The sequence below is a fragment of the Semicossyphus pulcher genome, unplaced genomic scaffold, assembly GCF_022749685.1.
Source record: "Semicossyphus pulcher isolate SPU_LCO1_2020_fin unplaced genomic scaffold, fSemPul1.0.p SCAF_15, whole genome shotgun sequence".
NCBI lineage: Eukaryota > Metazoa > Chordata > Actinopteri > Labriformes > Labridae > Semicossyphus > Semicossyphus pulcher.
The window spans coordinates 14,633,398-14,659,338 of NW_027211659.1; the positions used below are offsets into that span (position 1 = coordinate 14,633,398).

The 25,941-nt window shown below is 41.9% G+C and overlaps 1 protein-coding gene across 3 annotated transcripts in view; it reads right to left on the reverse strand.

Moving 5' to 3' along the window:
• galnt13 (polypeptide N-acetylgalactosaminyltransferase 13) overlaps positions 1 to 25,941 on the reverse strand; it is a 39,047-nt gene that overhangs the window by 9,751 nt on the left and 3,355 nt on the right. Inside the window, exons 2-12 of one of the 3 annotated variants that reach the window (XM_069663595.1) lie at positions 20,734 to 20,902; positions 15,516 to 15,682; positions 14,939 to 15,146; positions 12,434 to 12,604; positions 11,706 to 11,823; positions 9,983 to 10,163; positions 8,314 to 8,453; positions 5,365 to 5,463; positions 4,237 to 4,371; positions 3,926 to 3,955; positions 451 to 636 (exon numbers count right to left, since the gene is read on the reverse strand). In XM_069663595.1, the coding sequence (XP_069519696.1) occupies positions 451 to 636; positions 3,926 to 3,955; positions 4,237 to 4,371; positions 5,365 to 5,463; positions 8,314 to 8,453; positions 9,983 to 10,163; positions 11,706 to 11,823; positions 12,434 to 12,604; positions 14,939 to 15,146; positions 15,516 to 15,682; positions 20,734 to 20,902 (1,604 nt within the window). Of the gene's footprint in view, positions 1 to 450; positions 637 to 3,925; positions 3,956 to 4,236; positions 4,372 to 5,364; positions 5,464 to 8,313; positions 8,454 to 9,982; positions 10,164 to 11,705; positions 11,824 to 12,433; positions 12,605 to 14,938; positions 15,147 to 15,515; positions 15,683 to 20,733; positions 20,903 to 25,941 lie in introns of those variants that run through there. The other 2 variants (XM_069663596.1, XM_069663597.1) reach the window with 2 other exon arrangements.

Here is a 25,941-nt window from a genome sequence, read left to right on the forward strand (position 1 = left end):
GGAAACAAATGTCAAAGGAGATCTAATTCAGCGTGAAGACCAGCTAAAGGTCTCGCAGATAGCATCTTATACACAGAACCATCTTGATGGGACATCTGTCATTGCTTGATGTGGCTCTGCCCCCCCGTCTTTATACGCTCCCCTCCTGAAAGGTCACCGGATTGAGCTACTTAATGCTTCCTAAAACAATCTGCATGCTTATTCTGACTAATACCTGAAAGATCAACATCAGAAACATGAGCTCTGCATTCGTCTGCTCTCACCTACAATAACAGGAGAAACAGAGACGACAGTTTGGCTCCTATAACAACCAAAACAGATCAACTAAGTTCTAACTAAGCTAATGCTAACACATCACTACAGAGCAGCTAAAATGACCACCACCTTCTACTCTACTTTCTACTACCGTGCTCACCTCAGGCCCTACAGCCCAACGCAGCAGCCGGGAGCTCAGAGAAAGTAATCAGTGGGGCTGTAGTAGAGGTGTCTAGCGACCTCCACATGCGTGTAGTTGTGGAGGATCCAGTTCTGTATGGGGGTGTTGTTACAGTACTCCACTGTGGGCCCATAGGTGCCGTCCTCCAGGCGGCTGATGGTCAGACATGATTGGGTGATGATGTGGAGGAAGGTGTGTTTCTGCGGCGAGGCAGGAGTGAGAGGGACAGACGGTAGTGGAGGTAAGTGTGAGAGTGTTATTGTGAAATGACTCTGAAACTGTTCTAGTTTAATGAAGATGATTTTTCAATGACTATGAGTGGATTAAAAAAGGATAGGTGTGTTTATTTCAAAACCAGACTAAGCAGCTGACCTTTTCATACATTTTGACAATGCTGCGGCGTCCTTAAGAAATATATAAATTATTCACAATATAGAAATATGAAAAAGTGAGGTGGTGGAAAGAAAAAGTTGAATTCCCTCAAACTGTCTGCACTGAGTTTTTGGAGACACACTGTTGGATCACAAGGAGGAATTAAATTCACCACAGGCAACATCACAACCTAGAACTAAAGCCACAGGATGCAACAACCAATCAGAGAGCGGCTGCGGATATCAGAACACCTGAGCCACATTTCACCTGAGACTATTACATCATTAATAATGAACGTAAAAACAATGTGTTACAAAATCTCGACAATGTAGATTAAAAAATAGTTTGTCATTATATAATATGAGATGTCCAATGCACTGGTTCTTTTCTAATTGGCTTCCTTTACCTGCTTTTTTACCTCCTTTAATCTACTGTAGAATAAAAGTGACATTTATCTTCTATTGTTCATCCCATCTTAAGGATGTTTTCATCAAATATTAATGTTGTTATTGTCTCAGGAATTTGACCAGGTTTGAAATATGGCCGATGTAAAGCTCCAGAAAAAAACATAAGAGACCACTACAAAAAAAAGTTTTTCTCTGATTCTTCTATGTATATGTTTGTGTTTGTGTAAAATGAACTTTTGTTTTTTAATGTTTACAACATTTCTCCCTACTTCCAAATATAATATTCTCATTTAGGTCTTTTAAAAAAGATGCAAAAAAGATCAAATAATGCAAAGAAAACCAGTTCATATTAATGTTTAAACAACAGATTGTTTTAACTCAGGAAGAGTTCAGAAATCAGTATTTCGTGGAATAACCTGTTTTTTTAATTACATGCATCTTGGAAGATTTTCACATGGCTGTTGGGTGACGTTTTGGCTACTCTTTGCACAAGCAGCTCGGCGTTGTTCGATGGCTTGTGACCATCCATCTTCCTCTTGATCACATTCAGGAGGTTTTTAATGGGGGTCGGATCTGGATTGGGCTGGCCGTGACATGCAGAGAGAGATGCTGATTAAAGGAACATTTGGAGTGGTCTCTTAATTTTTTTCCAGAGCTCTATATTGACATGTAGTTTCCCTCTTTGATTAGTTGATGAAGCCTGTGGCTTTGTGTCATGTCAAAGCTAGTGTAATTACAAGTTTAAACCTTTTGCATATTGCAGTAAAGGAATTAGCATATTTAGCATTAGCATATTAGCATTGGCAATTAGCAGAAAAGGAATTCTGATCCAGGGAGGCAATCAAACAGAAGAGCAGAAAATGAAACAAATATGGGTGCCTCACAAATTCCCCATAGGCCTTTGTTGAACGCAATTTTAACCAACATTAATAGATGTGTGCTGTATCATCAGTGCATGGTATGTTCATCCTTATAACACTGTAATTACACAACCATCCAGGAGACCTGAAAACATGCAAATTTTTAACATGGTAATCTAATCCCATCTCTATCAGTCATCCAAGATGAAATAAACAAGACTTTCAGATGCTGTTAAAATTTAATTTGATTGTTTTTTTTTAACAGAGATTTTATTAAGTCTTTTTTTTTTTAAAGCACTAGAATTTAATTATTGATACAAAAAAGTCCATAATCAAACAGTTACGTCTCATTGCTGACTGACTCCTTGCCGCCGAGACCCGACAGCCCTCAATTGGAAAAGGATAACAGGAAAATTAAACAGATTAACACCTGTGTGTATGTAAGTGGTATACTCCCAAGTGAATGTGAGATGGAGCCGAGTGAGCACTGCTTATTCAGCCTGAAACAGCCGAGCAGGTGAAAAAGAAGGCTGTCCGTCACGGCTGCGAATGAATTGAGCAGAAATATGAAACAGTCAGGTATTCCTGTGATGGTGAAACTGATGACCAGATGAAATGTTAATGGTATTGTAGTCGCTCAGGGTTCAGTCCCCGTCTGTCACACTTGTGCTAAAAATAACCTGGGCCACCGACAGCGGTGAAACCCCAACGCTGTGTACAACCGAGACCGGTCGTCTTCGTTTATGAATTATTCAGCTCTTTCCATATTAAGAATGCACCCGGAGAACAAAGTGTAATGAAAGGATTTCTCCTCTGGTTTGTTCAGAGCTTGATGGGAAGCCTCCAGGCGACCTCACCTCGCCACCGCAACATGTCAGTGATAGGACATCTCAATCACTGACAGGTAACGCTACATTCAGAGGAGGCTTTTCTTAGCTGCTCCCAGCGGTTTAAAAGAAAAAAACACTGAATACTTAATATACAAGATGCTTTTTGTGTTGTGCAATCCATTATTGAGTTCTGAGTCTACTCGGCTTGATGAGAATATGTCTCTGCTTTCAGCGTCAGGGCTTGCAACATTTGTTTCTGCATTAGATTGAATATTAACACAAAATCACAGCTCCCCTAACAAAGAATATTAAAACTCTGCTGTTTTCTGCCTTTGTTGTTTATCTAATCTTTCTTCTCATTTTGGTGCTACTATAAATAAATAAGCAATGACTCACTCACACGTTTGTGTGTTCAGTATTGTTCGCCTGAGTGTGACTTACAGGCCATAAGGTCTGTAATGCACCACAGAGTCAGTTAAAGTTATTTCTTTTTCATGCTCATTCATCTTTTTTTTTGGTTTGATTTAGAAGAGATTAGGTCAGTGTTATTTTTAGCCCTGACATTTAGGTTACTTTTACAGACTGTGGCCGTGCAGTTCAATATTTGTCCCGTTATTTGCTTGAATTATTTGGCCGTTTATTGTTGGATTTTTAGATAGCCGAGGATGTAGATAGGCACAATACTATTTAAAAGCACCACAAACTAAAGCTTCAAAAACAATCATACAATTGAATCATCTCTCTGAATTGTTATATTACAGTGCATTCATTTTATATTGAATTTAATGTTATGTAATCCAATAAAAAAATCATTTTAATCCATTTTAATAGAAAAAAACACTTAAAAATGTGACTAAAACTCCTACTTAAATAGGTCCAGTTAGAAACAAACCTTAACTATCTATTCTAATAACCACTGACACATCACAGTCAACACACTGTTATAGGAAATCACAATACTGGACACACCGCACTCAAACTACAGGGCGATATTCAGGAGCGAAGACTTAGAAAGCTTACCTCAAAATCATACTCCCACTTGCCAACATACTACATGAAAAGAAAAACACACATAAGAGCAGAGACACAGCTGCTGGGCGGAGAAAGCAACTTCCCCGCTGCTAAAAACTGACACACAGCGCCATCTGGTGGCAGCAAACACGCACTACCCAAATCCTGCATCACTGTAAAGCAATCTCCTCACAACACAATCAATCAGCGTTGAGTCAAAGTCATTTTCCAAAACATCAGCCATCAGGCAAGCAGGGATGGCGTCCTGCAATAACAGGCTGGATGTGTGTGACTGTTTGCGAGTGAGACATAGATCCTACCTCGGCATCGTACTCGAACATCTGATTGCCCTTCATGTGGTGACACTTGAGCATGACGACGGGTCCGTTGAGGCGGGAGACGTCCAGACAGAGGTCATCCGTCCTGATTTCTTTATCCGCTGTGTATGAGAACACCTGGAAACAAGACGTCTCACTCAGTCCGACATCACTTTGCGTTAAAGAAATGTGATGTAGTATTTCTTAATGATTTGTGTTCAGAGCTATATTCAGATTATACCACACAATGTGTTTTTAATGCTTTCTACAGATACATTATTTCACTCCCCCCTCCCCTGTCCTCTGTAACTACAGGATTACACTGACATTCTGTCTCATGTCGTGCAGCTCAGGACGGAGGGAACAATGATTGGACTGAAATACAATCAAATTCTTGGCACGAACCATCTCAAAAAGCCGAAGACTTATCAGTGAACCCCTGCATGGAGCCAAATCAGCAGTGGACTTAAGGACGATAAAGCACAAAACTTGGCACAAACCCCAACTTGAATTGTATTGAAAATCTGTGGATTGACTTGGAAATTTACACACACTCTGCGTCCAACCTGATTGATCCGAAGCTTTCTAGCAAAGATGAATTCCCGGAGCGCATGTATCCAAGATAAAGACGTATTAAAGGCTCGCTCGGTTCAATGTGAATTTTAAAAGGGATTTAATGTACGTGCCGTGTGCTGTGCTTCTGAAATATTTCTTAATGCAGGTTCCAGTCCGTGTTTATAAAACAGTATGCAGACTAAAAACAATAAAATTGATATTGGGCCGCCGGTTTAGCTCAGCAGTTAATCGCGTGTCCTATGTACAGAGGCCACGGTCCTCGATGTGGTGGCCCCATGTTCAACTTCCACCCTCAGCCCTTTTCTGCGTGTCATCACCCACTCTCTCTTCCCCCGTTTCCAACACTATCCACTAGGGCTGTTCCAAATCATGTTGTTCAGATTATACCGGTATATTTTTTTTATGTGATAAGAAAGTGTCATATCACGATATCAAAGATGTAGCAGCGTAATGACGTGTTGGCGTATTTGCATACCTGAGTGCACAAATTCACAGGGACAAAGGCTAAAAAGTAATCTTGAAAATAAATAAAGAAAAATTATGTTGCAGTGTCACCTGGTTTCCACCCATGCCGTGACAGTTGAAAAAGCCGACTTTCTCGTTCTCCTTTCGTCCCATGTTGTCCACACACTGGTTGGTCTCCACATTTCTGATCTACAAGCAAGAAGAAGAAATAAAGAAGTTTAAAGAATGTTTACTATAATTTGAAATTAACTTTCTGATTGGCTAAATTTAAACTCAATAGCAACTTAACCATTTAATTTTCACAACATGAAATTGGTCTATTGTCTCCTTTTTACAAGTGTTAGTTTTGTTTCAATAATGTGTATAACATATAGGCCCGGATATAGTAGCTGTTAGTGTTAATGCCAGTGTTTCTGTTACTATTGATCTAACTTGTCCTTGTTCTTGTCCTTGTTTTAAGTTCAGCATGTCAATTTGTTTGTCTTTACATCAAGAGTAAAGAGATTCCTTGTATGTGGCCACATACTGAGACATGTTTTTTAGCATGGTCAATCTCTGCGAATATTCCATTTAACTTTGATAGCTCAAAGTTAAAGTAACAAACTTGAAGATTTTAATTTAAATAAATGTCTGTTAAGTCACTATCTATCACCAACTGAGTTAACACAATGGTGATTGAGCCTATGGCTCACTGATGAAAGCCTTTGCATTTGCAGTAGATTGTATTTTTACGTACTGGGTGTCTGTGGCGACATTCGCGAAAAAAATCAGAAGCAGCGCCCAGACGCATTTTCCATCACCCAGCAGTGGTTGGTCTGCCAGGGAGGGTATGCGGAGCTAAGTGGCTTCACTTCTGGTCTCTGCAAGTGTTGTGAGTAAACAGTAATCTACTCTGGCAGAACAAACAAAAAAAAGATCGATGACTACAGATACAGCTTGAAAATCCAAAGAAAAAGAAACAAATTCGACGCTCAGATGAAGGCAAACAGTCTGAAAAGGAAAGCGACCATCAGCGAGGAAAATCATGAGTTAGAACCATGATAAGGGGATCCAGCGGTAGACGTCTGGTTAAATTGCGAAGCATGTTCTAGTGCATTCTGATTATCGCCAGTGGGAGGCGCTCATGAGCACAAAAGTTGAAAACTTCGGGATTGTATCTTTAACAAAGCTGACCAAGGAAATCAATTTGTTGCGTTTAAACTATTTTTGAATTTGTCATACAAAGTCTACAAAGTATAAAAATGTTGTTTATTCATGCCACAGGGTGATCCATCTAATGTTTGTACAGATCTATTTTAAATGCCAAACAGGTGGCAGTCAGGTCCAGCTCAATAGCAGGTCTCTCTTGAGATCTTGAGAATGAGAGCACATGTCTAAATGATTTAGATTACCCGTCTACATAAAGACTAAACAAAATTTTAAAAATTTAATAAAATGTTTCTGTTTATACCCCTCCTCCTTTTTTTTGGTTAGTGATCATGCCTGTTCATTTCTTTATTGCTGCTGATTCAGTTTCAGTAGTACCAATGCACTCAGATTATACATTAATGAATAAGAAGTTAATCCACAGATAGTTAATTGTCAAGTTGTTTAAAGCTGCTGTGAGGAACTTTCTGTTTGTGTTGATTTTGGCGCCCCCTGTGGACAAAGCCATTTCCTTCTTAGGTTCTAGGAGATTAGAACGTTTTTAGACAAAGTGATAAAGTGATAAAGACAAGGTTGTAAATTAATTTTCTTACAGATCACGTAGTTATATGATTAGTTATCCTTATCTACACTCTTAAAGCTGAAATGTATAAGTGATCTGACTGTACAGCCTGATTGTCTCAGCTTCTCCAGACTTTATAGTCAACTCAGCTTTTAATGGACTCACACATCCACAGAGCTAAAGCTGAGCTGGCTTTAAATGTTGCCATGGTAACTTATTATGCCTATCATGCAGGACCAGAACAGCGTTCATAATTAAGTGATATAAAACCTAATGGCTCCAGCTGTTAAAGAAAGGCTGACTGTGTGTTATGGAGGATGAGAGTCAGTCAGGAAAAGTCTCCTTCAGAGGGAGATGGAGGCTGCAGAGAGAGAGCGAGAGAGAGAGAGAGAGAGAGAGAGAGAGAGCATGTACCGCAGTACAGCAGAGCAGCACAGATGAAAAAATCCTGTCATCCTCAGCTGTATGACTGTTGGAGGATTACAAGCTCATTTCACCATGAGTTCTTCAGCAGACATTACTTTAAATGGCCCCCGTCTATCGCGCAGACAGCGCACTGCATGTCAGCGCTGACTGAGCCCCGCGCTGCGTGCGCTGCTGTCCACACGCATACATGGGCATCAAGAGGCAAATTCAGGTCAGTCAAGAAAAGCAGTTTCCTACGTGACCGGGGATGAACTATTACAAGGAATTCCTTTTATCTTGGATGTAATGAACGATGAATTCTCACGCCTAAGCTGCAAATTATCACACAGTTCCTACAATACCCTTTTTAATTTCTGAAAGAGCTACTTTGTATGTTCCAGCTCTGCCTATTAAAGTAATCATCTATCAAACATTTCCTCTGTTTTTTTAGACAAGGGAATATATAATAAACTTAAACTGCTTGCTGGTTTAGAATTTACAACCCTCTCTGATAGAGATTCTTTCTCATATTTGTACTTGTCTGTGTTTTAAAATGAGTTTTCGCCTGCTGAGTGCAACCAAACATGTGCACCAAGACTGTGCAGAATGCAGACATGAGGCTTATCTCACCTACCCAGCATTCACAGCAAACTGTGTAAACATGCGACTGGGATCAATTCAGACTGCACGAACATTCCCCTTGTTTGTTTATCATACGCGTTCGATACCAACAGCTGCGGCTGTTTGTTTTGATCTGGTTTTGTTCAGCCTTTGCCGGATCCTGAGATTCTCTGATTTATCTTGCAGCGATATTGTGTTGCTGAGAACAGAACCAAGAAGCTACAAGGACGTATCTGACTGCATGCAGAGCGAGGCGGCGTATCTGCTGCATTATGGGAGATCAGAGTACGAGGGAGAGCTCATACTTCACCAAGTGAGTAGTATCTTCTGGGGATCTGGGAGTCTGGGTAGACGTTCTCTAGATACCAGGAAAATGGTTTGCAGTGCAAGGCCTCGCGGAGGGCTCTGCGGGAAGAGACGTCTCCGTAATCCACGCGCATCACGCCTGCAGACATAAAACCAAGACATGGATTCAGCTATAAGTATGAATGAACATCAGTCAGTAATCATGTACATGTGTTGTGATTATAGGAGGGAAAACATGTATTCGTGCACCACCAAGACCAAACAGCAGAGGGACCTTTCATAACAACACCCCATTAATAAACGCAGGACATCATGCAATGCCCAAATGCAACAACTGTGTAATATTGTGTGCCATAATATGAGTTAGGGAAGTTCATGATATATCAGCCTTGATGCAACTTTAGACAGAGGAAGTATTAGACACTAACTGGGCACGTACACATACAAACACATTAGACAGATGGTTTCTCCCTAGAGTGCCTCTTGCAGACTCAAAGCATGAGTGTAGATAGATCCAGGGGGGGTAATTCATCATGAAAGAGCCGATTGCAATGACAGAAAATAGAATACAACTTCCAAAATACCAGCCAACATGTTTAACCTACAGCGATGGATAATAATCCAACAAACAGGAGCCAGACGACGCAAAGAGCGGCGTCTGAAACACCACCGACTTCTCACACACGCGTCTGCGAAATAGAAACTTCAAGTTGGCAGATAAAAGCGATCAGAGGAAGGCTGCTCTTCCTCCCCTGGCTCTCTTCCTCCCCCCTCTCTCTCTCCCTCTCTCTCTCTTCTCTCTCTGTTGGGTCCACGCATCACATGTTGAAGATGATGAATAGCCTCTTTGATCTTGAAATCACCAGTGCAGAGGAGGGAGATGCACTTTTAATAGGATCACTAGATGCCCCTCCCAAACTCAGCCTGAGCAGCGTACTGTGCTCCTGTGTGCCAATAAGTGAGGTCTGGCAGCAGCGTGGCCCAGATCATTCTCCCTAATGTCCTGGAGGAACAGACAGTCATTGTGGGGCCACAATACGCAGAAAGCTCCATCCATCACAACAGCGGCTCTGTCTGCACACCTGCCCGTGGAGAATCCCGCCCGACTGAGTGGAAGGAGAAGGTCACAATTTGTGCTGGAGAGATCGGCAGATTATGGATGATCCCTTATAGGTTGGCTGGCATCTAAAACACTTAACCAGAGATTTCCGGGACACTGCTGTCTGCTAAAGGGTAATCACATTACTAAATCGACAGATGGAGGGGTACTCATCTCTCAATCTGCACAGACCTATTGTTCTTGGTTGTCCGTGTGTGTGTTTAAGTTCCGTCTGAGAGAAGACCATCTTTAAAAAAATGTCTGAACTTCACTTCAGAGGAGCGCTAAAAATGTGTCTGAAAGGATGAAATAATGAACCCCAGTTTTGAGATGACAAAAGCAGCACTTAGTTCCAATGTAAGACAGAGAAGAAGGAGAAATATAAATTCTTAAAATGAGCCAGATAAAGCACCATGTAAGAGAATAAAAGACTAGAAAGACAAAGCAGGCAAGTCTTTTCTTATCACACTAATTAGCTGAATGTAACAACAGCAAGAAGGGTCTGAGGATTGTTTATATCCTTCTGACGGGACTACTGTACATATTAGATGCAGTCAAAAAAGCAGCACCTGGTGATATGATATAGAAGAATTCTTTAAAATCGTCCATCCACACTTCTGCCAGGCGCCTGTTGTTCTTGTTGATGACTTGGCCCGTTCCTCCGGGGAAGCTGTATGGGGTGGCCTTCCGGAAAACGTGGCCCACGTGCGAACATGTGACGATTTCCAAGGAGCCGCCGCACTGCCAGATCTGCAGACACAGACACACACACGTTGCAGGTTTTACAGAGCATGTGGCATAAAATGCTGCAGCGTTCGATGAATGCCAGTTCTCTTATTTGATTGTGGGGTTCGTTAATAAAGACGTCACAGTCTTTTTAAACCTTGTGCATATGTGTTAAACACAGAGCTGATTTAAAAGACAGCATGAAACAACTTTTCTGTTTCTTTATGTATTAAAATTTTTTTCTCTTTATGATACATTGTTTCGTTTTGCCTAGACTTTATCTCCCATTGTCAATGCCGCCTTCAGTCTTTCGGCATTAATTACAGCTTATAGTCCATCGGTTTCATTTCCATTCAGTTACGAGTGAAGCTGCAAATGATAACAGCAGAAAGTTTCTCTTTTCTTTTTTCCCATAAAAAATAAAATTAGTCATTTATAAATACATTTAAAGGCTTTCTCATTGTAATTACTTAATTAGAAAGTTAATAATTAATAAATGCTAATAAATAAGTTGAAAAAAATGTTAGCTGCACTCAGACTTCGGGAGTAACGGATTACAAGTAACAGCGTACTTAGGATACAGAAAAAGGAAACTGTATTCTGTTAGAGATACAGAAAAAAGAGGTAATTACATGACAGATACATTTATTGAAAATGGGGATACAATTTTAAAATGAAGACGATATAATACCAAAGATGCTCTATAACATCTGGCGTCTCGTTTCTAAACTGTCCGTCTGACCGTCTCTGATAATACCATGCTCCTGCACACACACGTTACGACACACAAGTCTCACAACAGCGCTTCTCAAAGTTGCCATCAACAGTCTATGGTTGCCATGGCCTGTGGTGAAAACAATGCTTTCATTGGGTGGAAATCTCGCCTTAATTTTGTCAACATCGCAGCACAGTGCAAGTTATGCCTTCTGGCTGTCATTATCCAAGGACTCGACATTTACAGGGAAGACCGACTGCTAGTGTCAGCTGCATTCCAGTTATAAATGTTAGCTAACCTGTCGTCTTCTCCTACTACTACTGAAAAATGGTTCGTGACTCTGGTGATGGCCGTATACGTATGGTACTTATCAGAATACATTTCTAAAGTAACCCTCCCAACCCTGGCTGCACTTACTCATGTTCATGTCTGAGCAGTAAACTCACAGATGGCACTCCGACTGATCTCTCCACAGTCTGAACAGCCCTTTGTTTGTATGGCATTATGTAGTAACTAATATGTCACATTTCTTATTCTTATTCTGAAAGACCTTTTGCAACAACAATACGAGGGTATGTATGAAAATCATCTTTGGGAACAAGTCAGTGTTTTGTTTTAGCCGTCACCAGAAACAGATGTCGCGTTAGATCTATGACATCTCATTTCACTCAACATTTCCATTCCCAGGATTCTGCTTTATTTGCATCTTTTCCTTGAATCTCTCCCATGAGTCTTAAGTGGAAGTGTCTAGGATTCTAGGAGAAGATGCAAATGAGGCTGACAGGGAGTTGGCATGTACCTTTAGATACTAACAAAGTGTGGTGTCACGCTAACATCATGATGTCACTCACTCTAAAAGACATTTCCAGGTTCTCTCCGCCCCAGATGTCCATCCCTGGATCGTAGCTTCCTATTTCTTCAAAGTATGTTTTGTCTATAGAGAACAGTCCTCCTGCCATGGTGGGAGTCCTGCAAGAGAAACACAACAATCCTTTGTGCTGTATTTATTAGCATTAAAGCGTAACTCTGAGGAACAATCAGAATATAATAAAAGACCAATTTGTCTGACAATGTGAAACAAAGCCTTTGAGGTGTAATTACTATTATCTTTTAATCCGTTCTGTGTTAAAGTCGGGCCCTTAATTGAGGACATTGTTGCTGGAAGTGATTTGCATACAGATGACAAATAGTGCCGAGTTTCGTGTAGCCAAAAAAAAAAAACTGAGCAGAGATTTTTTTTCTATTTCTAAACAAAATGAGCTCACTCGTATTAAGCCCTCAACAGAGCACAATCACAAACTACGTGCTATTCAGGGCGTTGCTTGCATCAGTGGGATACACAGAGGAGAGGGGTCTATTTAAATCTGCAGATAAAAATGGCTCTCTCACATAAGAGGAGGAATCACAGATAAAACCATTCTCAGCTTAGATGAGAGACTATCATCTGTTTTGTAAGTGCTCTTTCACCTTTTTTATGTGATATGGCCTTTGTTAATTTATGATCAAAAGCCATTACACAAGTAGAAAGTCAGTTTCGCACTCCCCTAGAAAATGATCCAGATTTAGCTTTCCTTTCTACCTGACAGGAAGTGTTCTGTCCCCCTTGCGTCGATCCATCTCCCGCTGGGGAACAGGGTACCAGCGGAAGTTCAGCTTCCAGTTGAATCCGCCGTAAGTCATATCCGAGCCTGCCATGTATTCGAACGTCTCGTCGCTGATGACATCGATGATGGGGCACACAACTGCTGTCCTGAAAGACACAAAAGAGTAAATGTTAAGATTCAATGTGGAGATAAATTATAGAAAGAAAAGCCTTGTCAAAGAGTAGCAGAAAATAACCATCAAAAATCCTCAGAGACAAAAGCAGCATCTTGTTTCTTGTTCTGTCTGACAAACAGTCCAAAAAACATTTCAAAATGATACACAGAGAAAAGCAGTAAAACACTCACATTTCAGAGGCTGGAACTGACAAATAAAAGGCATTTCTGGAAGTCTGATTAATCAATTATCAAAAGTGTTGCTGAATAAGCTTCTGTTTCAGGCCTTAAAAGCACCATATTTAGCTGATGCATCAGCCTTGCATATTCTTGTGACGGATAACGAGGATCCCCAAAAAGCTTAAAATGCTGTTGCATTATTAAAACAGTATTAAAAAAGAGTCTTTTGAAGTGTTATTCATGTTACATTGATTCCCACAGTAAAATATTAGTGCTGGTATTGGGTAGACGGTAGCTCAGTCTGTTGGGAACAGGAGGGTGGCCAGTTCGAGCCCTGGTACGGACCAAGCATTGGGGCTGGTAGCTGGAAAGGTGCCAGTTCCTTCCTCCTGGGCACTGTCGAGGTGTCATTGAGTAATTGAGGCAATGAATCCAACTGCTCGGAGCGCATGTCCATGTGCAGCCCCCTCACTCTGACATCTCTCGATCAATGCATTTTCCATTGGGTCTTGTTTGTGCATGTATGTGTGTGTAGCATGATTGCAAAAACAGAGTGAAAAACTGAATTTCCCCATGGCATCTTCTTAATATACTAGTAACAACACTACTTGTGGAGGAAATAAAGTCAGCTTAAAGAGGGGGTATTATGCTGTTTCACATTTTAAGACATATACATCATTTTACAATGCTGGATGTCCAGACTAAACGTGGGTGAAGTTTCAGATCTGTAGGTAAAAGTATGTTGGAGTAATCCCCAGGCTTCTCAGCTCAGTCTGCAGGCTGCCATGAACGCCAGGTTTCACACAGTTTTTTCTACACGCTTTAACTTTGTGACATCACAAAGTGCAGCCTCAGCAGGCTTCGGAGAGATGGCCAATCAGAGGAAAGTGGGCTTTAGGTAGTGGGGTTTCTTAAAGGGACAGAGCTGACTGCACAAAGCACCAGTTTGAGAAAAATTAGGAGTTTTTTTTAACTGTAAATTATGCTAAGCTACTCCCCCCTTTAAGCCAGCCTGCAGATATTTCAGCATGTGCATGTGACCATTGCAAAGGTCAAATAACTAATATCACACATATAGTTACTCACCTTTGGATCAGGGACATATTTCAAATGTATTCAAATAGAAATAATGGAAACATAATAGAAAACATACTGCATGCTGTAATTATAATCTAGGAAAAGAATAGTCAGAAATCACCACAGCTGATCACAGTTAGCTGTAATGATCATCTATTTGATGTTCTACACAAGATTCCCCACGTCCTGATATAGTTCACATCACTATTGGACGACATTTTAACATCATAAACCTAAAGTCAGCCCTCCTTCCAGCCCTCTCTATCATCGATCATGACAATTCTCAGGTGACACACTTTATATTTTCAGCACCCTCTCATCACTCTGCTCTCTTTCTTATAGACACTCGTACATCAGCGCAGCAGCATTCAGCCAAAGTGTAATGGCTGCATAATATAATATTCTGAGTCATATGATAGTGATTTCTTCCTGAGGGAAAATTAATGTGTCTGACCTCAGATAAGAGATGGATCGCAGGAGAATCATTATCAATCCATCCATCTGTTAATGCCACTCTCACACAAACAGCAAATGCACCCTCTGCTTTTTTAACAAGCAAGTAAAAGCCTGAAATAGCAGCATAAAGCTCAGACAAATAACAGCAATCAAACAGACATCCTGGCTCTTTGAATTAAACCAGTTGGGTTAATGAATGTAGAAATACTCTGAGGAAAACATCTGCTGTCAAAACCAGAAAGAAAATATCTCCTAAACACGAATCTCACTTTAATCTTGACTTTAACACAACTAGCCAGCCTCAATTGCAGCGGGGTAAACAGAAAAAAATGAAGCTTCAGTAATTGGAGCTAGCTTTTCCTCTGAGGCAGAAGCAGACGGTGCAGAATGATTATCTTGTGCTATCAGCAGCGTCAGGTTCAAACTGTGTATTCAGAAGAGATAGTTTGCTGTCCCAACAATATTCAGATAGAGCTTTGACTAAAGCAATCAATGATGCAACTTAAGGGAAATGTGATAATAGCAGCATTAATAAAACATGTCTTAGGACTGAATAGGCAAGAAAAAAAAGATAACAGAAAAAACAGTCAGCGTGCTCGTTTGGTTCACCCTACCTGTCCTCTTTGATGCGCGCCAGCAGGGGCTCCAGCCAGCCGATAGTGCACTCACAGTGAGCGTCCAGGAAGGTGATCACCTGACCTTTGGTGGCGGCTGCCCCCCTTAACCTGGCTCTGATGAGACCTGAGCGCTGCTCCATCCTGAGGATCCTCACCGGCACCTCCAGGGTCCGCACGTAGTTCTCCAGCTTCTTCTTCAGGAAGTCTAAAAAAAGCAACAACGGACACTTCAGCACGGACGCACTGAGAAACAAATGTGGAGATTTTGGTCTTTGGTTGTTTGCAGATCTGATAAAAGGCAGATCAAACTTTAACAAAAAATGCTGTTAGTTGCAGCCCTACATTTTAATTTAGCTGGTGTAGTCATCTGATCTAAAGAGTTTGTTTTAATTCCTAAGATTCCTGCTGCTGAAGTAAAAGCTTTGTTGCGCTAATTGTTTCGTATATTGCTACAAAACTCAGCCTTGAGTTCAAAGTGAACATCCTTTATCCTTTACTTTACAATTAAACCAGTTTCTCCGTCCTCTTATTATATACTGTTCATTAAGTAAGTGTGTGAGTGTACACTACCAACCTCGTTCGCTGGCATCGTCCACCAGCACGATCTCCATGAGCAAGTGTCGAGGAGAGCGGTTGATGACGCTGTGAACTGTGCGCAGCAGGGTGCTCCATGCCTCGTTGTGAAACACGATGACAATGCTGGTGTTTGGCAGGTCGTCCAAGTACACTTTGGTCTTACAGCTGAAGGAGAAGAGTCGAAGAATCGAATGAAATAGTTAACAGACAATAATATCTAAACATTTTTTAGAGGCCAGTAGAGCTAAAACTTCGTAGTATTTTCATAAAAAAAACCAACTTATATACTAATAATTTTGTGCATTTATACAGCACATACATTGACAGCATTTATAGCCTTGGCTAGTTTGTAATGCCTATCCCTAGGTCAGCCTTTTAAAATGCATGTATGGATTTAACCCTTTATTTACTCATCTGGCAAGACCTTTGATCCAAGCGCCTTCGGGTTACAAACTAACAGTTTGATACTCAACCACCAGATATATGCAATAACTACTAACTATAAGCCTAACTAACATTGAGACATATTTGTTGTTAAAGTAATAATCTCAAAGATTTTCATGTAAATAACTGTCTGTTGAGTCACTATCTATCACCGAATGAGGTAACACAATGGTGATTTAGCCTATGGCCCACTGATTAATGCCTTTGCATTTGCAATATTTAGTATTATTATGGACTGGGTGTCTGTAGTAAAATCACAAGCAGTGCCCAGATAGTGACTTGTTTTCCATCACCCAGCAGTGGTTGGTCTGCCAGAGAGGGTAGGCGGAGCTAAGCGGCTGCTTTTCCGGTCTCTGCAAGTGTTGTGAGTAAACAGTAATCTACTATGGCTGAACAAACAAAGAAAAGAGCGATGACTACAGATACAACTTCAAAAATAAGTGAAAATCCAAAGAAAAAGAAACAAATTTGACGCTCAGATGAAGGCAAACAGTCTAAAAAGGAAAGCGACCATCAGCGAGGAAAATCAAGAGTTACAACCGGAGCCAACCGTGGACGTCACACATGCAACACTGTCTGGATATCTGTGAAGTGTGCTCCTGCAATTATCGTTTATCGCCATAGAGAACGAGACTGAGATATTCGAGATTATCACTTTAAAGGTATAATAGGTAGGATAAAATATAGACTTTTACAAATATAATATAATATAAATCATCACTTATGGGCCTCTATACATGTGTGTTGGTGAGTGTGTACAGACCCTTGTGAGTCCCTTCCCTCTGCATCTATTCTGTTGTTTTGCTTTGCACAGGACGTTTTCAGGAGGGGCGCTGTAGTGGTTTCCTGAGCCACAGCGTATAGAGTGGTTCAAATTAGCAGCTGGGCCCCATTCAGACCGGCGAGCAAGGCGAAAGAGCGATGCAGAGTTGGCCTTCTTTCTGTTGGACAGGTAGGTTCCTCAAACCGGGTAGGACAAGCTAACCGGCGGTTAGTATGCTAGCGTAAAGCTAACTGGCCATTAGCATGCTAGCGTAAAGGTAACCAGCGGTTAGCATGCTAGTGCAACGGAAACCAGCGGTTAGCATGCTAGTGCAAAGCTAACCGTGTTGTTGTCAGTGTTAGCTCGGCGGGATGGGCGTGTTCTTGCATGAGAGAGTGACAGGGAGCTTCTGGTGACGAAGAGCCCAGGAGGAGGGGCCCAGTTTGAATGTGTTGTTGACAAAATGCATGGACAAATCCTACTTATTATACCTTAAGTAGAAGAAAAGTAAGAAATTGTTGGTCATATATTCATTCTGCAATCTAATAGAATCCCCAACATTTGCTTGTCAGGAGCTTGTCAGATGTTCAGTATTTTAGTTAAATATGGATACTTCACATACACACTGTTGTCATTGTTTTTGACATATTATAGCTAAACTTTTTGTTTATTCTACAGCTTCATAAAAAAGATTTGTGTCCGTATATACCTAAACTGTATAAAATTTGTCTTTCTAAAACTGGTGTTGTTTTCAAACCGCTGCTTTCAGCCTGCAGCTCGTTACACTGTATGAGAATTGTCTGTGTGTCCTGCTGCTTTCCAATGCTGCCGTCAGTGCAAAAACATTGACATGTGAGATTTACTCACAAATAACCCTAAAGAAAGTAGAAAAAGTAAATACAGTGCTGACAGCTCCGTCAGCATGTCCTTTCCTTGATGGGACGTCTGTCAGAGCCAAAGAGTGAAAATATGTCAAACTTGGGACGCCGCTGCGGGGGATGATGTTGAATAAAGAATGAGCTGCATTACAGAGGCGGAGGAGGTGGATGGCCGGAGCAGGAGGAGGGGGTGGCGGGAGGTGACGGAGGGTGAAAGAAGCCATTGGAGCAGACAGCACTGCTGGTTTGGCCCTGTCTATTCAAAGTGACAGGGCTGACTGACACATCTAGGCCAGGAGGTTGCCTTCAAGACAATCCTGCACGACTCCGGATGATTTCCAGCACAGAGCTGGTGAAGTTTTCGCAATGCTAAGCTGCGTTCTGTAATAAAGCTGTTGTAATATTTATAATGAGAGAAGGAAGCCATTATGGACAGAAAAACTAGGTTGCAATCAGCTGAATGTTCACTTCCTCCTTGTAAAATAGGTCTTCTTTTTCACGATGCAGGCAAAATGAGCTTTATATTAGCATCTCTGAATTGCAGAAAGTCTTGAGTTGGCATTTTCTTGGTTTACGCAAGAGTAGCAAAGAGAAACTGTGGGATGTAGGTGTGAAACAAGACTTCTTGTGTCCTATTTTTCATAGTGTATCCAACCGGCGGGGGCCTTTGGTATCCACCTAATGAAAGTGCCGTGGAGAACTGGGAATATTTTAACATGAATCACTTGGATGATGTCTCCACGAGAGGCAGACGCCGTTGCGTATCGGCAGCCGGAGACGAATGTGCTCATGTTTCACACAAATTGCTCCTCGGATTTTCATTAAGAGCTCAAGTGGATCTTGAGTGACAGTAAACAAAAGCTCACTCCCATTCAAATGTCAGGCCGGATGTAAATACGTGAGGGATCTGATGGATGCTGCTCTGATACAGTGCTGAAATTACAGATGTCTTTCCAACATATGAATACCAATCTATTCTAACCAGTCTAATGCAGTCAACACACTCGGGATGCACCATATTGGATTTTCTGCCGATATCCGACATGCCGATATTTTCCAACCCTTATTGCTTATTGCCGTTTTCAATACTGATATATTAGGCACATGTTTTTATGCACCTAACTGCAGATTGATATCATGTCTACTCTTATTGTAGTGGCCATACCGCAGACATCTTGCACCCTTCTTCACGCTTGACTGAAGAGGCGTTGTACAAAAGGTCACGTGTCTGATCACTAACGTTTCTGAGCGCACCTGAATGCAGCATCCCCCCGAAACACAGCAGCGAGGGAGACATGTGATCGCCGACGGACTCTTTTTATCATGTGTGCGTCCATGAATATGTAAGTTAGTTTTGCACTGATGTTTATGTTACACTCAGTTGCTGGCCGTGAGTGTATTTTCAGTGTGTTTGATGTTGTAAAGTCCGGTAAAATGACGACAATGTGAGCTAACTGTTAGCTAGTTAAGAGTTGTGAAAGTTGTTTAACTTCAATTCATCGGCTCGAGTTTCTGTGACTTTTTAGTCTTTATTTGTATATTGTTGATAGCTTTGCGCAGGGTCGAGTAAATGTTGTAGCATAAGGTTAAGCTTTTTTAGGGAATCATCGAGCATTTAGGCAGAATTAAAGCTTGTTTTATATCGGCAGAAAAATGATCTGCTGATGCCGATATGTCATTTTCAAGCCATAATGTGCAGACACTGATAACGTGCCGATAATATCGTGCATCCCTACAACACTGTTTGAAAATTAGTCAACTTAAAAGAATAAGCTTCTCTAATGACAATAACAAGTTTAAAGAGCAACTTACAGGTTGGAAGCTGTGAATCAATGTGTACGAACAGAATTTAGTAATTTTCAACAAAATATATATGACTTAATACACTACAGTGGTTTCTGGAGCTGTAGTGCGACAAGAACTAGTGGAGAACTGGGCAGGTGTTGTGATGAGTGACCGGCGTTAGCTAGTAACGCTGTGCTCATTTCACAACATTGTAAAGTTTATCACATACCAAAGGCTGTAACAAATCATGAGTAGCAGCAAATGGGAACTTTATTATTTACCCATTACAGTTACTAATGGCCGAGTGGCAGCTTGTATCAGCTGTATTTGCCTTGTATAACGGTAAATCCGCACTACGTTTTATGGTGCCACAGCAGTGTGTGAGAGAGAGAGACAGAGAGAGAGAGAGAGAGAGAGCGGTGACAGTGCCCTGATACTTTGTTTGATAGGTGTCCCGTCCCGAAGTCCCGTCTCTTCACCTGCGCAAAACGCACTGAGGCACAAAAGCTAGCTCCGTAGCTAGCTAGCTTCCTATCAGGAAAACAGTGGGCTCGATGTCCCGTCAAGCTTGAGATTGTGCAACCGCCACTTACACACAAAATTAACCATCATAAGAATTGGTGAAATGCGATGTTAGACTAGCAAATAATATCTACACAATCCGATACGACCGCACAGACTCACTACCACCTACTTCTGCACGCTGAGCTAAGACAGAGTCGGACACCGCGAGTCCCTCTTGTGACGTAATATGACGTGATGCTGAAAAAAAAGCAGTTTTTAGCAGCTTTACTGAAACTGGCCACTTTGTCCTCTAAATTTGTGCCCTTATGTCCTGTACATAAAATATGAACCTTTTCCACAGCCATTTCAGACAAGACTGAGTATTGAACTAGTCAAAATGTAACCTGCAATTTGATCTTTAAAGCATTTAATCTGCATGAAAGACACTTTCTGCAACCCTGTTGACTCTCTTAACAAAATAGAAGAGTCCCTGCTGCCTTGTGGAGCCATCAAAAACATCTGTCAGAAATACTGCAACAGTTTTAAGTGAACCCGGAGTAAAAGTCTGCACACACAGGAGGTGAAAACATACAAAAAGATAAAGAAATAACGACGCAAAAAGCAGAAAACATCAGCCAAAATGTCAGCTTTTTGAAATCATAGTGCCTTACAATGTGTGATGGGTATCAAAGACGCCACAGTTTGCAGGCAGCGGAGGAGCAGGGTGAGGACGGTGTTGTGCTGTTGTTATTCTGTTGAAAAGAGGATGTATGTGTGTGTAGGTGTTGAAGCGTCAGTGGTGTGATTCACTGGACAAAAAAAAAAAACCCAAGCTTACGCACCCATCCAGCCTCACGTCCGGCAGACTCCTGTTGAGGGCGATCATGTCGCTCGCCATCAGGTTGAACTGGTTAATCTTAAAGAGCTCCTTCATTTTCTCCTGGTCGTCTTTGGGGACGTTCACTGCTTTGCCCATCTCCCCCGGACCCTCGTGGCTTCGAGATATCACCGCTGTAGCGGAACAGAGGGAGGAAAAAAAGGGATGTCTGATGAGGAATCGAGCACATTAATGCTTTTTTTAATCCAGCTAAAGAGGTGAGAAGTTAATGTCACACTGCGATGTAAAATAAATCAGGGTCAACTCTTGATAAGGAAACATTAAAAGAAGAACTACCAAGTTATTAAAGGTCCAATAAATTACAAGTGCTCCACATTTCCTCTTGTAAGTGGCACTGAGAGTAATGAGTACTGACTGACCTCACTGACCCGAGTCTGTTGGCTGTGCGCCCTGTTCGAACAGCGGGGGGGGGGAAAAGAAGTGTTGTGGTGGTTTTCCAAGAACTCAGTGAACTAGGAGGGCGCAAGTAGTGTAAATAAAAGCAAAACAAAGGGCTGCTTCGCCTACAAATGCAGCAACAGTGAAGGGGAAATACATCATGAATAAAAGTTGATCATTTTTATCAATCAATTATCTGCCGCTCTTTGTGCCTTTAATCAAACATTAGTCCACGACAACAGTCCCTCCCTTTTGTATTGAAAGAAGTGAGTCCATGTGAGACGTACAAGTTCTGCAGTGGACATTACAGATGCAGGGTTTATTATGTCTCTTCAGGAGAGTGCAGCAAAGCATGCTCTCCCTGTACGCTCCGTACTATTTTTTATGACAGTAAAAAGCTGAAGCGTTAACATCATTTTCCAGATGGATGTGCGTGTACCTGTGTGCTTTTATGTGTCTTAATAGCGACTCATGCACTGGCAGCATGTACACAGGGTGTACACATGTCCAGCGAGCAGTGTGCTTTATTCCCCTTAGTAACACTTAATGACACTGCACATACTGAGAGTGTGATGGTCATTCTCACTTGCACTGTTAAAGGCTGAGAAAAATATGCTTCCTCACACACCAGTGAACAGTGTAAGATGTTTAATAGAGACAGAGCAGGCGCTCTGCTTAAGCTCTCTCCTGGCTGCTGTGGCTGGGGCTGAGTGGGTATTAAGGCACTGCATAGTCCAGAAGCTATATTTAATTTTAATTTAATCTATTAGGAGGTTTTGAATTCAGAGATTTGGGGGAACATATTAATAGATGAAAAAAGTAGTACTGAAGCAAAATCCTCTCTTCTCTGCTCCGACATCCAAACGCCTGCAATCAGTACTGCTGCTGCTGCAGCACAGAGCCAGCTCCCTCCACCAAAGGTAAATAACCTGTCGTGGATTTATTACTGTGCTCTGTCTCTCTCGCAATAATCTCTTTCAGAGCAGAGGCAATGATTTTCACGAAAGGGGGAAACAGAGTTCACATTAGCAGCATGGCCCCAGGTTAAGAGGATTCCCCACGACCCCTCGTGGAGACGGACTCGTGTCTGCTGGATTGTTAACCTCGACTGATCCTGCTCTTTTCTTTATGGTGCTGCTGACGCTCTTCATCTGGACACTGGCTTAAATGTGATGGACACAGCTCGAGAGCTGAGCTGGATGATTGAATAAAGTGTTCGTGTGAACATATGCTGAGCCTCTCCAATCCATCAGTCTATAGGTACGGATGAACTCAGAACATCCGGCACACAATCAACCGCAGTCTGGGTCACCTTTCCTTAATCCTTTAGATTATTTTATAATGTTCAATTATATTTAAAGTATTCTAATCAAACTTTGAAAATGGATGACTTCATGAATATTGAAACAAGCCAGCTGGATGTTAACAACTGCAGAAGCAAAATAGTTTGTGAATTTTGCAGGAGACGGTCCTCGGGCTTTGAAATAACAAGGCCGACTGTTCACCACAACATTTCAGGGCTCTTTGTTTCAGCTTGTAACTTATAAAATATCAAATTATTTATTTTCGAGCACAGACAAACCCGAATGCAATACACGCAACAACCAAATGTTACTGTGACTTTGCAACAACTAGGTTCACATTAAAGATAGCGTGATAGCGTGAATTTTGCCCAAATTACAGAGATGTTTTCCATTAGTGTCAAAGTACATCTCAGTCAACACCGCAGAGGCTACTGGAGCTTTTTTTAACTAACCGTCTTTCCTTCTTTACCTTGGTTACCTCTTTAACTCTTTATCCACGCAGCGTGGCCTTGATAGATTGCAATGTTGTTTTGTCAGCCGTGCTACCACACTGAATTATCTTAACAAACACTACACGGATTAGTAGTCCTGAGACTTTTCATCTGGTGTCATCACATGATCAAAATCTTGTACAGTATATGTCCAATACATTGATTTATACACAGCAGCATCTAGCGTAAGTATAGGTCATAAAGCCCGCCTCATCCATGTTAACAGATGGGACATGAGTCATAGTCATATAGTTAGTTATCATGCTGATTTACGTCCAAGTGTTCATTTTTCTTTAGTTTTAATCAGTTATTTGATGCTGTAAAAAGGATGATTGACAGCTCTGTTTACAAATACGGCTCCTGCAGCCGATCTGTTCCCGAGTAGCAGAGTAGAGGAGGAACGAGACCCCTCGATCCCACAGGATCCGTCTCCGGCGCGTTCTGTCTGCGCCGCATTTCTGGTCCGTCAACGGCGCAAGCACTCGCCCACAGGAAGCGTGTCTGGTCCGCAGCGCAGCGGAGCGCTGGCCCAAGCAGCTGGATTCGCGAGATCACAAGATTGTGGGAGAGCTACATTATCGCGCGAGAATTGAGAAATCACACGGAGCAACACACAAACTACAGTTCAGTTTGCACATCCGAGGTTGATTATCTGCTCATTTGGACATCATTCCGTGATTTTTGTGCTTCTACAATGGAGGAGTACTCTACTTAATTATAAGTGTTCTTTATTCGAGATTTCAGTGTGTTGATCTTAAAATAAACGGGAAAAAACGGAGTCTGTACCGGTCTGAACATGGTGTTTTATTTTGAAATGACCAGATGCTGTATGCTGCTTTCGTGTGTCACTTCCTGTTTGGAACGATCTGCACTTTTGAGCTTGACACGTGTTTGAATCGGCCTCCGTCAAAAATAGACCCGGCGCGTATCTTTAGCGGAGCAGAGCGGAGACGCGCTTCTGGGACGTGCTGGAGACACACCGCGGCGCGTGCTGTGGAATCACGAGCATTGACTTGAATGGGTGCGATCGACTCCGGAGGTCGCGGCGCAGACGGAACGCGCTGGAGACGAGATCCTGTGGAATCGAAAGGGTGAGAGGGGATGTAGCTAACACAATCACTAGAGTCACTGAAGATTCCATATCTGTGAACGTCTGCTTCAGACCAACAGAGACATGACGGACGTGAGGGATCGTTTTTGTCTGCAAGTTAAATGTGTGTTTTGGTTAGCAGAAGGGCCGGTAGATCAATACCGCAGCTCCACAAGCACAGTCAATGGTTCGGAACCAAAACATGAATAATTGAGTGATTTTTACGTAAGATTTTTAGAACAATTCAGTTAGGGGTCACATGAAGTATCTCCTCCCCGAAAGGAAAGTTTTGTTTGCAACCCTAAAAAACACACTTTAAGAGTATTTGTCAACAAATGTCATGAATGTAAATCAACATTCATCACTCTCAGCACTTCTACGAAACGATCCAACCAGTCCGATCATACATAAAATCTAAAACCCTCAAATAAATCCGATTGTGCCTGTTAACACTAGGTTCAAAGGAGCCTTTAGAAACAAACTCTCTGAGGTATTCTCAAGCCCTACACGCCCTCCTCCTGACACAAAGCATTCATTATAAAAGATGACCGCGATCAACCGGGAAGAAAACAGTGGCCCCCGTCCTGCCTCGGGTCAATCAATCAAATTCAATGTCCCTGCCTGCAGCTTAATCCGAGCAATTACAGCGAAAAGGTTTCCCTCACACTCACAGGTAATGAGTCCTCAGAGACACAATAACTCATATTTCAGTGCTGAAACAAAAATAAACTGCCACATGGTGCCGTCTACCTGTCTGTTACGTGATTCATACACTCATAATTCTGACAAGATAGGGATACATGTGCAGATCGAGCTCTCTATGGGATGAGCTGGCCTTCTCTTTACCATGTGTCATTATTGAAAGGTCTCATGAGCGCTCATCTGGACTCTTTGATCCCTGATTGCAAGCTTCCATTTTCATTCATTTTAGGCTGTTATAACATCTTCTCATAAACTTTGCAGGAAACGGTCTGTAAAGTGCAGCGGAGTCGGAGGCTGTGTCAAAGCTTGATTCATTCTATTTCCCACATGCTTTACCTCCACCTCTTCCCTGTGCTGCCGCGCTCTGCTTCCTGCCTGTGAGTGTGACCCAGCTAGCATCACGTTGTATATCAGAGAAGCTCCTGGTGAACACAAAAAAACACTGCATGCTGGGAACAAACACCCTGCAGAGTACTACGCTGCTCTGATGTGCAGCGTCACCCTAACTGCAACATACTGTCTTTGTATGTGACTACCAAGTGAGGTGACACGAACAGACAGAACGAAGATGTAAGGTCTTGTGTGAAGGCTTGTGTGACATTCAGGTGGAATATCTGCAGAGGTATGAGTACCTGGAAGACTGTAAGCTGCCTCTGTGAGAGGAGGACGGTCTATAAACACCCTGAGGCGCCACGACTGAGCTCCTCTTACCTCAGCTTCTTGTGCCATTGCATGGCATCATTGCAACCTTATGGCATCACATTTAAAGTCATAAAAACTGATCTGTTTTGTAATATTTTCCGGGGAACTGATTATGAAAGACATCTGATCCGGACAGAGAAGGAAATGTGCAGCTTTAAGGAAGTGAGTTTCATAATCAACTGTTCTTATCTCTTTATGAGCTGTGAAAAGTTAGTGAACATGATGAGCAGTCAGAGCCTCATTAACGCTCCCAGGGGATCCAACTGTCTCAGGGACCATCTCCAAAATCCAGAGCAACAGATCATTATTTCAGCCAAAGTAAAACATGCACCCTTACACTCTATGTAGAAAAAGGCTCACTTTTTAATAAATTCAGACATTGATCTGAATAAAAACAAACGTACTCCAGCAAGTTTAGGGGGTGAATTCATCTGTAGCTGTGTTAATATTAAAGTGAGACCTTGCACATGCGTGCCAGTTCACTC